The sequence below is a fragment of the Cydia fagiglandana genome, chromosome 6, assembly GCF_963556715.1.
Source record: "Cydia fagiglandana chromosome 6, ilCydFagi1.1, whole genome shotgun sequence".
NCBI classification, from domain to species: Eukaryota; Metazoa; Arthropoda; class Insecta; order Lepidoptera; family Tortricidae; genus Cydia; species Cydia fagiglandana.
Genome location: NC_085937.1, coordinates 632,935 through 645,996, shown reverse-complemented (window position 1 = coordinate 645,996; position 13,062 = coordinate 632,935). Strand labels below are relative to the sequence as shown.

General features: G+C 42.1%; 2 protein-coding genes across 2 annotated transcripts in view; one reads left to right on the top strand and one right to left on the bottom strand.

Moving 5' to 3' along the window:
• The window catches only part of LOC134665489 (intermembrane lipid transfer protein Vps13D), an 82,026-nt gene that overhangs the window by 27,640 nt on the left and 41,324 nt on the right, over positions 1 to 13,062 (top strand). The window contains exons 27-35 of the mRNA XM_063522463.1: positions 3,472 to 3,638; positions 3,732 to 3,928; positions 3,963 to 4,075; positions 4,117 to 4,233; positions 4,275 to 4,404; positions 5,044 to 5,180; positions 11,875 to 12,069; positions 12,484 to 12,681; positions 12,774 to 12,909. Coding sequence (XP_063378533.1) covers positions 3,472 to 3,638; positions 3,732 to 3,928; positions 3,963 to 4,075; positions 4,117 to 4,233; positions 4,275 to 4,404; positions 5,044 to 5,180; positions 11,875 to 12,069; positions 12,484 to 12,681; positions 12,774 to 12,909 — 1,390 coding nt within the window. The remainder of the gene's footprint in view (positions 1 to 3,471; positions 3,639 to 3,731; positions 3,929 to 3,962; positions 4,076 to 4,116; positions 4,234 to 4,274; positions 4,405 to 5,043; positions 5,181 to 11,874; positions 12,070 to 12,483; positions 12,682 to 12,773; positions 12,910 to 13,062) is intronic.
• Positions 5,708 to 10,037, bottom strand: LOC134664886 (uncharacterized). Its single transcript, XM_063521595.1, has 2 exons — positions 7,931 to 10,037; positions 5,708 to 6,477 (listed from the first exon to the last, which is right to left on the bottom strand). Exons 1-2 carry the CDS (start codon positions 9,969 to 9,971, stop codon positions 5,942 to 5,944), a joined length of 2,577 nt encoding a protein of 858 aa, XP_063377665.1. The 5' UTR covers positions 9,972 to 10,037; the 3' UTR covers positions 5,708 to 5,941.

Below are 13,062 nucleotides of genomic sequence, written 5' to 3'. Positions count from 1 at the left end.
ACGTTGTACTACGTAACTAGGTAATTCGCAAATCGTGTAGATTAAAAACACTGCCCTCGGTCGTATTTTAATTTATCACCACTCTACGAATTTAATTCCTACTTTCAACACTTGTATCGCAAATTACTTTATATTAATACTATAGCGACTAGTTATCGATACTAGTCATTTTCTCAAGCCCTAGCGTAGCGTGGCGTAACAATTTATGTTTATACACGAAATTATCTTGAGTATTGACTAAAATAATAAAATATTAGCACACAACGAAATAAAAACTTACATTTAACTGTGTAAACCGGCATCTTACACTATTTATGCTCCTCATAATTTAACAAAATACCTATCACTATCAATATCATACTCATGGTGTGTTCATATACGTGATGACTTCCCTTTTGCATACTTAAGCTATTCTTTAAGCGTAAGCGTCATCGTAGATCTGTGATTGTAACAAAATTTTCAAATTTGCCGCCTTTGTATACTGACGGAAATGTGTGTCCAACCTATATAGAATCGATTACATATATATAAATAGTTAGAATTAACGTTTCAGTAATTAAATATTATGTAAGTAAGTATAAATATAAGTCTGTAATGTCTAAGGACTTAGTATTTAATTTTTGGCAATTATATAGCTCTCATAACATGAATCGAATAGTTAAACATGCCGAAATAAGTTTATCTTTATTTATTTATTAGTATACTATTTAGGTAAACTTATTTTTACATTAAGTATGTACGTAATAACAATTCTGTAAGACCGATCCAAATCGTACCGATATCATAGTCACCCTAATGAGTTTGACAATGTTTTCTTGTATTGTACAAGTGTGTGTGTGTGTACACGAAAAATATGTCATCAAGTTGGGGATACCAATTAATATCCAAAGTTACTACAATTTCTACCATATTCAATCTAATGTTTTTTTTTGTTATGCACATGCTTGGTTTAATCAGTTAATAATATTAACATCATAATAATTAACAAATTACTTAAAAGATATCAGAACTGTAATCGGAATATAGCACTAAAATATTATAAGAAGATAATGAATTTCAGTAGTATATTGATATAATTTCTACCACAATGGTATCTTTTTAACATTGGCAACATGTGCGAGTGAGACACAGGGCTCGGGTTTTCTATCTCATGTGGACCGTTTTCTCTAGTCTGGTACGAACAACTTTCTGTCTCGGTGATAAGGTTCAAATTAGTGTGGCAAAAAAAGTGACAAATCGCTCCAGTTTAAACAATATAACTTCATGGCATTTACTGAGTACGCCTTCGCAAAAGTAATATCAAGTGAGTTCAAAAAGTTAGTAACGAAATCATGACCCCAAAATAAATAAAATAAAAAATAAGTTCAAAACTAAAACCCGACTACTGCAAATCGCGCTCTAAAAAGTATGAAACAAGATAGAATTCTTATCTGAAATTATCAAGCAGGAAATATTATAAATGTTACCATTTTTTTTATATAAAAAATACAACGTAATATAATTTACTAATTTTTTTATATACATATTTACAGACAATCAGAGGATCGCCGTGGTCGTATGCCACGATTATAAACTTAAAACTAATATTACTGGAGTCAGTTATGTAACGCTGCCATACATGACCCAAAAAATTTTTATTAAGCTATGAGCTTCATCACATCTGATATTTGAGTAATTCTAAGCATTTCTAGCGTGAAGTGGGGGGGAGGGTGGGGTACAAAGACGGCCGCCATCCGTCATCTTTAAAAAAAATCTACTCTGATCCTGGTGGGTACTAGGGCAAGTTTGGTATCATTTTCGTATAAACCAAAGACGTAGAATTCATTGCTGATATTTGTTTTTTCAATTTCATAGTAATTTTACAAGAAAAACGTAAAAAGGTGAAAAATTTGGTTGGAGATTTTTGCTACGCGGAGCCGAAACTACAAAAGATAGAAAGTTGAAATTTGCACACTTGATTACATTTATAAAGTGTACAAGAGATAAGAAGCGATTTTGAGAAATTCAACCCCTAAGGGGGTTAAAAAGGGGATGAAAGTTTGTATGGGGTTCAAGTTTTATTTTAAGCTAGGAATTTGAAACTTCGTAAAACGATATATTATTAAAATACAAGAAAACTAATTTCAGCGTTTTTGAAAATTCATCCCCTAAGGTGGTGAAAAAGGAGTTGAAAGTTTGTATGGATATCAAAAAAATTTTCGAACGCGGGACTTGAATCTTTGTATTTGGGGATATTATTAAAAGACAGGAAAAGTAATTTCAGCGTTTTGTAAAATTCATCCCCTAACAGGGTTAAAAAGGGGTTGAAAGTTTGAATCCATTACAAATCCGAGTAGACACACATTTCTTATTGGCTCCCAGGCTTGAAATGCTTAGAATTACTCAAGGAACATATGTGATGAAGCTCATAGCTTAATAAAAATTTTTTGGGTCAACTTTATAACTGCTTCCGCTATATGGCATACGACCACGGCTATCCTCTGAACCTCTGTAAATATATAAAAAATTTAGTAAATTATTTTACGTTGTATTTTTTATATAAAAAAAATGGTAATGTTTATAATATTTCCTGCTTGATAATTTCAGATAAGAATTCTATCTTGTTTCATACTTTTTAGAGCGCGATTTGCAGTAGTCGGGTTTTAGTTTTTGAACTTATTTTTTATCGTTCCTCTATAAGAAATCCCTAATAAATATTTTAAAACAAGGAAAAAAAAACAAAAAAACCTTTATAATGCTGTATATCCTAAACCGTACGCCGTAGCGCAAAAATAATCAAATTTTCGTTTATGAAACCCCTAAAAAACACAAAAAAGAAAAAAAAGAAGAAAAATATTTACAGGGTTGTATCTCCTAAACCGTGCGTCGTAGCGCAAAAATAATAAAATGTTCGTTCCTCTGTAAGAAACCCTTAATTAATATAAAAAAAAAAAACAAAAAAGAGAAAAAAATAACAATAAAAACTTTATAAGGCTGTTATCTCCTAAACCGTACGTCGTAGCGCAAAAATAACCAAATTTTCGTTCCCCTTTATGAAACCCCGTCATATTAAAAAAAAAAACAAAAAGAAAGAAAAATATTTATAGGGCTGTATCTCCTAAAACGTGCGTCGTAGCGCAAAAATAATCAAGTTTTCGTTCCCCTTTATGAAACTCCTAAGTCATATTTAAAAAACACAAAAAAGAAAGAAAAATATTTATAGGGCTGTATCTCCTAAACCGTGCGTCGTAGCGCAAAAATAATAATATTTTCGTTCCCCTAGGAATCCCACGCACTGAACAACCTATCACATTAGGACATGAAACAATCATCATCATCCATTTTTATTATTATTTCATTGCATGTTTGAGAAAAGCACTATACATACCTCGGCGGGAATATGGGGTTGCCGGCCGAAGACATTCGTTCGCTAACTGTGGTCGGTTTCCTCATTATGATTGTATCGATATCTCGTCTGTACTGTGTGTGCAGGAGTCGATGTCGGTACGCGAGATGGAGCCGGCAGTGCCGACGCTGCGGCTGGACCCCGCGCTGCGCGCCGCCGTGCTCGCCGTGCCGCCCCCGCGCGCCGCGCCGCAGCCCCCCCACCCGCGCGCGCAGCACGTGCCGCTCTCAGGTACACACACACACACACACAGGTAGAGATGGAGCCGGCAGTGCCGACACTGCGGCTGGACCCCGCGCTGCGCGCCGCCGTGCTCGCCGTGCCGCCCCCGCGCGCCGCGTCGCAGCCCCCCCACCCGCGCGCGCAGCACGTGCCGCTCTCAGGTACACACACACACACACACACACACACAGGTAGAGATGGAGCCGGCAGTGCCGACGCTGCGGCTGGACCCCGCGCTGCGCGCCGCCGTGCTCGCCGTGCCGCCCCCGCGCGCCGCGTCGCAGCCCCCCCACCCGCGCGCGCAGCACGTGCCGCTCTCAGGTACACACACACACACACACACACACACAGGTAGAGATGGAGCCGGCAGTGCCGACGCTGCGGCTGGACCCCGCGCTGCGCGCCGCCGTGCTCGCCGTGCCGCCCCCGCGCGCCGCGTCGCAGCCCCCCCACCCGCGCGCGCAGCACGTGCCGCTCTCAGGTACACACACACACACACACACACACAGGTAGAGATGGAGCCGGCAGTGCCGACACTGCGGCTGGACCCCGCGCTGCGCGCCGCCGTGCTCGCCGTGCCGCCCCCGCGCGCCGCGTCGCAGCCCCCCCACCCGCGCGCGCAGCACGTGCCGCTCTCAGGTACACACACACACACACACACACACAGGTAGAGATGGAGCCGGCAGTGCCGACGCTGCGGCTGGACCCCGCGCTGCGCGCCGCCGTGCTCGCCGTGCCGCCCCCGCGCGCCGCGCCGCAGCCCCCCCACCCGCGCGCGCAGCACGTGCCGCTCTCAGGTACACACACACACACACACACACACAGGTAGAGATGGAGCCGGCAGTGCCGACGCTGCGGCTGGACCCCGCTCTGCGCGCCGCCGTGCTCGCCGTGCCGCCCCCGCGCGCCGCGCCGCAGCCCCCCCACCCGCGCGCGCAGCACGTGCCGCTCTCAGGTACACACACACACACAGAGACACATAGGTGTTGTATAGCTAGTGTAGAGTCATATCTAGAGCTACTACCAACAATACGATTAGATCCCGCACTACGCGCCGCGATTGTACACACATGCATACATGTAGAGAAATGTGGAGCTAGCTTCATTCTACATCTCCGAAAACCTTGAAAACGACTCGTTACGAATTTTACGGTAGTAAAATTAAATATAATCGCCACCTGAATTCTAAACTTGTGTTAAGTACATTTTATCCGCTTGAAAAATCCGATACCCGAATCCGATATCCGATTGCCGAAGACAACGCAAAGCAGACAGTGAAATTTTAAAATTATTTCTCAATCGTCAATTAGATCAGAACTTTACAGTTACACAGTAACTTAATTCATTCGATATAAAACTCATAAGTTTTATACTTTCACTTCTTTAATAACGCGAAGATTGAAAACAAGCTAATTATGCAATATGACTGTTACCAGTGCATTTTGAGCTGTCATCATTCACGGTGGAGCTGCGTGCCGACCTCGGCCGCGGCGAGCGTAGTTTAGTACAACTGGCGTTCCGAGAGTTCGCCGTGCGCCTGCGACGACCACGCCCGCACGAATCAGACCTACACGTGAGTACAAACCAACTACAAATCTAGAAGGTTCAACAACTTGTACCATCAGCCGCAATAGTCCATGGCGACTTTATCGATTAATTTATTCGTAATGTCTCCATTCAGTTTCGCAGCTCACTGTACACAGAAATAGCGTTTTTTTGTCAGAGACAGATTGCCTCGACAGACTTCAGGTCGCCCATATATTGCTAAAGGTATACATTTCTCAAACGGTGACTGTATATTTTGCGGTAATAGTGCTTGCAAGAAAATCATACTCGAAGGACTAATTAGTATATGCCGATGACTAAAATGCTCTTACTACTTTATTTATTTATTTATTATTTATTTATTACTATTCGGAGATCCAACAGCTGTTAACATATTAATAGGTTTTATAAATGTGATACAAAAAGCCAATTACAGGTTCTCACCAGTAAATACAGATTAACAAAAACAATTGGTGGTGTTAGAGTCCTTGCTAACTCTAACATTTACTTGATGAATATCTTGATAGTAATTTGGAACACGAAAGACGATTTCTTGAGATAAACTTGATTTATTATAACTTGATAGGTGTGCACACTTATAGAATAGCGAACGTGAATATGTTTTGAATGAATAGGTACTTATTGACTAATTACGAAACTTTTATATAAAACTAAATGCTGATGGGGCAAATGAACAATATGATGCATGTGCAATTTACTTGTACATATTCCGGGGGGCGGTTGAGATGAGAGAAAGATGCTGTGTGAAAACTTGATCATACATTAAATCTAATTAAAAGTAACTACTTTAAACGAAGGGGATGTCGCTTTATCTACGCGCGAAAGATTTGTCGTCTCGCTGTGATCTTCGTCGCTGTGTTGGCGAGTCTCGCTGACTACGGCGGAGCGCGGAGACGCCCGGGGCGGGGTCGGCGTGGCGGCGGGTGGCTCCTCGACGCTGGCTCGGGACGGCGTTGACGGCACTCTCCATTGAACTCGTCGTATTATGATAATCAATGCCGTAGTTCCGATTAATCCGAGGATCACGTATATCATAGCGTAGTGATGAATATCGTGATATGATATGCTCTCGGAGTTAACTTCGGTGTTCTTCAACTGCTTGATCTTTTCTCCGAGATTGTTAGCTTCTCTTTGTAGATCTTCAGATTCGTTCTTGCGCTGTAGGTGAGGTATGGTGATGTTGATGACGTGATTTATCGGTGCCATAACTGGGTTGTATAAATCTGGTTTCATTTTGATTTCGGACCAGTGAGGTTTATGCGGGAATACCGAGAAATTATCGGTCTTAATAATGCAGCCATGACCTACATTATAAAGTCAAGAAAAACATTGGGACTCCAATGGGACACTTCTCAAGATATATTTCATTTTGAATCAAAAATGGAAATAGTTTCGGACGTCCCGCAACACACCACCAAACGTCAACTACTTATTGTCCGAAATCTCCAAATTGTTCGACCCCTTGGGTTGGCTCACCCCCATATCCACTAACTTGAAGCTGCTTTTTCAACTTTTGTGGAAAACCCCTCTGAAATGGGATGACAAGATACCAGCTGATATGCATAAGGAATGGTCAATTATGAAACAAGATATAAACAATAATATAGACACATTTAAAATACAACGATGGATCGGCACCGGCGTTGTCAGCGATATCGAGTTACATGCATTCAGCGACGCGACGCCGCGAGCTTACGCGTGCGTTATCTATTGCAAAATAAATATAGAAGGCCAACCGAAAATCGTATTACTAGCCGGAAAATCAAGATTGGTGCCGAATAGTAAAACTATCTCGCTACCAAGAGCAGAATTGTGTGGAGCCCATCTTCTTGCAAAACTGACGATCAAGGTAAAACAATGTTTAAACAACCATAATATCAAGATCTATGGTTGGGTGGATTCGACCGCCGTCTTAGGGTGGCTGCAAGGTGATCCTAACCGCTGGAATACATTCGTCGCCAACAGGGTGCGACAAATCACAGAAGTCATCCCTCCCGAGTGCTGGCGCTACGTTAAATCGGCAGAGAATCCATCAGATTGCGCAAGCAGAGGACTTACCGCGTCACAATTGAAACAACATACTTTATGGTGGCAAGGCCCCACCTGGCTACCGACGTTTCAAGCGGAAAGTGAAGATAAAACCATTCATTACACTACGAACGAAGACCAAAAAATTATACAAGCTAACGTCGCCGTAAATCCTGAACCAGAAGACAACATCATCGACCAGTTAATCGGCAAATATAGTTCGTTATCAAAATTAGTGCACGTGCTAGCCTGGGTCCGAAGATTCATCACGAAGAAACAAGACAGAAAAACTGACAATTATCTTCATTTATCGGAAATAAGAGAATCGAAGGCCTTAATTATCAAGCGGGTCCAAAAAACAGAATTTCAAGAAGAATATCAAGATTTGAAGAAGGGTCGACCTATTTCGACTAAAAGCAACATACTAGATTTGTGCCCATTCGTAGATGAAGAGGGCATCCTACGAGTCAAGGGGAGATTGAGAAACGCGTACATTGCGTATGACACGAAACACCCAATCATTTTACCACACAAGCATAGCTTGACTAGCCTTATCATTGATAACGCACATAAAATGGCTCTTCATGGCGGTACGCGACTAACCCTTAATTTCATAAGAAACAAATATTGGATCGTCGGAGGCAACAGCGTCACTAAGCAATTTATTCGGCGCTGCGTGACCTGCGAAAAACAAAAAGAAATTATCGGTCTTAATAATGCAGCCATGACCTACATTTATAAGCCCGGCATTCGTCAGCTGGTGCGCGGTTACTTGATCCGCGCACAGTGTTCGAACTTGACACTGCTCACAACAAAAGTAGATATAGGTATTTAGTGCATTGCTCTCTATCCAGTCATTTACGCATGTTGTTGTGACAATCTTACATCCCGATTTGTCTGATTCACAAAAACTGTTGTCGCCTTTCAGTTGATAGACTGGTTTCTTGATGTAGCAAAAATAAGAGTCTGATGATATTGTACATGCTCTAATATCATTTTCTGAGATAGGAATATACATATCTTTTTTCATGTTTATGGAGACATAATCTGATACAGGTATTACAGCGGTTGTCCTGTTTCCAGCTTTTTTGGGTATCGGAATGACCTTTAGAAGTTCATAAACATCTCTGCTGACGAGAGGCAGCCTTATTTCGAAAATAAGGACGTCTTCCATCATCCTTGTCTTTACTTTCAGTAAGTTGTATATTTTGCGGAGATCGGTGTGTAAGTTGTCGATTGGCAGGGAAACATCTCTTGGTAGGGTGCTTGCTATGGTGCTTAACTCATTAATAAGTTGTTCTGGAGTCAGCATGTGTAAGTTAAAACGTCCTTGATAAATATCGGTGATGGTGTCTAATAACATGTCTTGCATTCCTTTTAGGTTGTGGAGCATATTACTTGCTATAGTGGCTCCTAAGTTGAAGTCGTTTATAATGTTGTTAGTTTCTACTTTTTGTTGCAACTTCTTGAAAGCTTCATCCAAATAGTTCATATGTTGATGTATCATTTTATGTTGCTGATTCATAGTGTTTTCGGTACGTTTCAATAAATTATATTCCGCTTCAACTATGGATGTTTGATTTTTCCAAAGGGAGGCCATATGTTTTGCGTTGTCTCGTATAAGTGTAATATCTTTTTTGTATTGTTCGGCGAACCTTTCGTCCAATACGCCGAATAGACTATTAGCGACGTAACCGACACCGTCGACAAGGCCGCGTCGGGTTCGTAGTACTCGTAGTGAGGTTTGTCGCGTGCTCGAATGCTGACTGAGTAATATCTGATTATAGTACTCGAGTTCGGAGAATCCATGACGTAGTTGTAACGATATTATGTCACAATGGACTTGTGTCTTGATAGTTTCGCAGGTATCTTTTAAGAATCGGGTGTATTTTTGTAGTGCGTTCGTTGCGTCCCAATAAGGCTCCATGTTATAATACACGACTACGACTAGCTTCCATTCATCTCGAATTAGCATCATGTCTGCTAATTTATCGAAGTATAGCCCTTGTGTTTCGCGGAATGGTATTATGTTGACATCGCACTGACCGGTTGAGAGGCATGATAAAAATAATAACAGTGCTGCGAACATTGATGACAGTGAAAACCTGGCCTTGTTTGCCTTTGGTTTTTGAGGACTCCTTGTTGAGTTTTGCTTATCGAGTTCTTGATGCATCTTAGGTAGTTCTTCTTCGGGGTGTTCCAATAAAATAGAGAGCTTGAGGACTGGACGCTTTAATGTGCCGTTTTTCGTTTTAAGGGTCACAACCCTTACGTATCCGTCTTGTCCCGGATGTAGATCTATAACTCTGCCCATTGCCCATTTTCCCGGCGGCAGGTTATCATCATGAATGAGCACGACGTCATTAAGGCTGATGTTGGCTAGAGGCTTTTTCCATTTACTTCTAGAGTTTAATAGTGCTAGGTACTCAGAACGCCATCTTTTCCATAAGTCTTGAAATATTTTCTGAGTGAGTTGCCATCTTGTACGCAAGTCTCTTTCTGTCTCTATCAATGTTAGAGTTGGTCCGCTGCTTAGAAAGTGAGAAGGAGTCAAATAGTTGATGTCATCAGGATCTTCTGATATAGCGCACAGTGGTCTCGAGTTCATACAGCCTTCGATCTGTGCTAATAAACTGCTGAATTCTTCATAAGTAAGTTTTTGATCTCCGATGACCCGTTTTAGATGGTATTTGAACGCTTTGACGCAGCTTTCCCACAAGCCTCCGGCTGTTGGCCATGCCGGTGCATTGAAGTGCCAGGAGATTCCCATGTCGGATATCGCACCTAGACACTCTGGATTCACGATGTTCTGGATTTCGAGGTATTCTTCCTGGGCTGTTTTAGAGCCGTCATATATTCGTTATGAGTTTCGGTGTCCAATTTCTGTTGTAATAAATGGACTAAAATTGGATCCCAGGTGTCAATGTTGACTCCTAAGTTTTTTATACCGTTTAAACTTTCTATTGTGACGTCATGGAGTCGTTTAACGTGGCTTGACGTAGCTTGTTGCATCACTGGAAGGCTTATGACGTTGTTTATGTGAGTTGTAAATATCAGTTTCTTGTTGTTATATCGATGGTTTAGTATTTCCCAACATGTAGTATAATTTTCTGAACTGATGGGTAAGTGCTGTATGAGTCTTTCTGGTTCGCCCTTGATTTTGCTCTTCAGAAATTGCATCTTTTGAGCGTTAGATAAACATGGGTTACTGTGGATAGCTTCGGTGAATAAATCTTTAAACGAAACCCATTGTTGATAGTGACCGTGAAATACGGGGATGTCTAGGCGTGGGGTAGACTTTTCTCTGTGCGATGTTGACCACAACTTGCTGTTAATTTGCTTCTTCATTGCTGCATGCTCGTTTTCGTATTTGGTAAAGGTATTTTCGTAGTCTTCATCCGTTCCCCCGAGTTCACTATCTATTTCCCAGTGCAGCGAATCGATGGCAGCCCAGCGAGAGTCCAGAGATTTTATGATATCTTCAAGCTCCCATTTCTCTGCGACGCTGTCTAGCTTGATATTAGCCAGCGTTCGAGCTAACGCCTTGAAATTGCTACTTTGCTTGCGTAACATTTCATCTAGCTTGCTGTTATTCCCTTGCGAGGTAAATGTGGGTTCGGGCTGAATTGTCTCGCTTCCGGGTGCTTGCAATGTCGGGTTGGTTGCTCCAGATTGCTGTCTTGGGGTCGGTTTAATGTTGAGAGGGTTGGGCTTGGCTATTTCCGTGGGCGTGGACGTTGAAGGGGTTGACTTTTGAATTAATTCTCTTGTTTGTATGTAGTTATCATATGTATCATCATAAAGCTTGTTGCAGAAGTAGATGTGATTAGGATTGTCAAACTCACGTAGCTTTTCGTCATTGCTGTTGAACTCCTCCCAGTGTAAGTCGAGAGAATATAGCTTCCTCTTAATGTAATCTTCTGTCTTACGATCTTGGCTATCTTTTTTAAAGTTGATTTTCACTTGCTTGATTGCAGCTTGCAGTTGAACCTGATTTTGATACAGATCCTCCATATTACAATTTCTTGATAATTAGTAATATGAATAAAAAAAAAGAACTTGATAATGAATGGTGGTAGACTTGCTTGATCACCTCTCTTGATAAGTCGTGTTCACTTTTCTTGCTTTCTTGATTGTTCGCGTATGTATAACTGCCTTGTTGCTTAGTTGACCTTGTTGTCTTACTTGATACCTTGATGACTGCTTGCTCACTTGCTGGTTCAATATTCTTCGCGCTCCGCTAGTTCTGCCTTCTCAACCCAGTCGGTGGAACCCGCTTGTGGGAAGCCAACTGAGTCGAACTGGCCTCAAACGAAAGGAGCACAGAAGATGGATTTCGAAGGACCAATAATGTTAGAGTCCTTGCTAACTCTAACATTTACTTGATGAATATCTTGATAGTAATTTGGAACACGAAAGACGATTTCTTGAGATAAACTTGATTTATTATAACTTGATAGGTGTGCACACTTATAGAATAGCGAACGTGAATATGTTTTGAATGAATAGGTACTTATTGACTAATTATGAAACTTTTATATAAAACTAAATGCTGATGGGGCAAATGAACAATATGATGCATGTGCAATTTACTTGTACAGGTGGTATGTAATTAAAAACTTCTTTGAATTTGATATTAAATCCAATACTTATTATATTTATCATTTCTACAGGTATCTCTCCACTCTGTAACAATGGAGGACTTGACACAAGATCCGGAATCCAAGCACCGCATGCTGCTGGTGTCGCACGCGCCGCACGTGCCCGCCAAGGCCGTGTTCGTGTCCAAGTCGTGCCCCGACTTCGGCCGCGCGCCGCGCGCCGCGCGCACCGTGTCGCTGCCGAGCGGCCTCAATGTAGACAGAGAGGTATCACAGATTGCAGAATCCCTAAATGTTGCTAAAACTGGCGCTAAATTAAAAAACCGGACAAGTGCGAGTCGGACTCGCCCACCGAGGGTTCCGTACTTTTTAGTATTTGTTGTTATAGGGGCAACAAAAATACATCATCTGTGAAAATTTCAACGGTTCGTGAGATACAGCCTGGCGACAGACGGATGGACGGACGGTCAGACAGCGGAGTCTTAATAATAGGGTCCCGTTTTACCCTCTGGGTACGGAACCCTAAAAAATGCAGGCGAGGATGGTTTTTTTGTCATTCCCTAACAGGAATGGTTACTGGTGGTCTGACTAGAAAAGCACGCTTATTTTAGATTCAATTCGTTCTTTGTTTCACTCCAAATCGCTAAATTTAATCAATTTCATGACGTTATTTCTATGCAGTATCACCGCAGCAAACGTGACAGTAAATGCGGCCCGACCCCGCCCTGCTCGCCGGAGCTCGGCGTCACAGTTGAGACGGAGACAGCGGACGCTGAAGCGGAGGCGGACGCGGAAGAGGGCGCCGGCGACGGGCTTGTCAACGTGACCGTGCGGATACGAGACCCGCAGCATCAGAACTTTCACGATCTGTATAATCGAGTATGTGGAATATTGTGTAGAGAATAAAATGTGCTTTCTCAAACAATACTTTGAATTTGAATAACAATCCTTATTTCGTCTCGTTCCCACAGGTATCTCGCCATACTCGAGTCCGCTTCAACTGCCTAAAGTTAGTAGTCAGCATCGATAGTTGGGTAGCGGTGTTGGACTTCTTTGGAGTGGCCGGGGAAGACGCGGACGAAATATCGGAGCCTCAGCCTAGTGCAGGTGACTTTACATTCTATATTAATGGCAATAAGGTTCATTCTAAGTTAGAACGGTAACTGGGTGAGTGGGTTGAGGAGGTGAAGCTCTGAAGCTTTGGAAATTGAATTTGGAATTTCTGACTGATCAGAGCAGGAGAGTTTCAAACTCTATTGT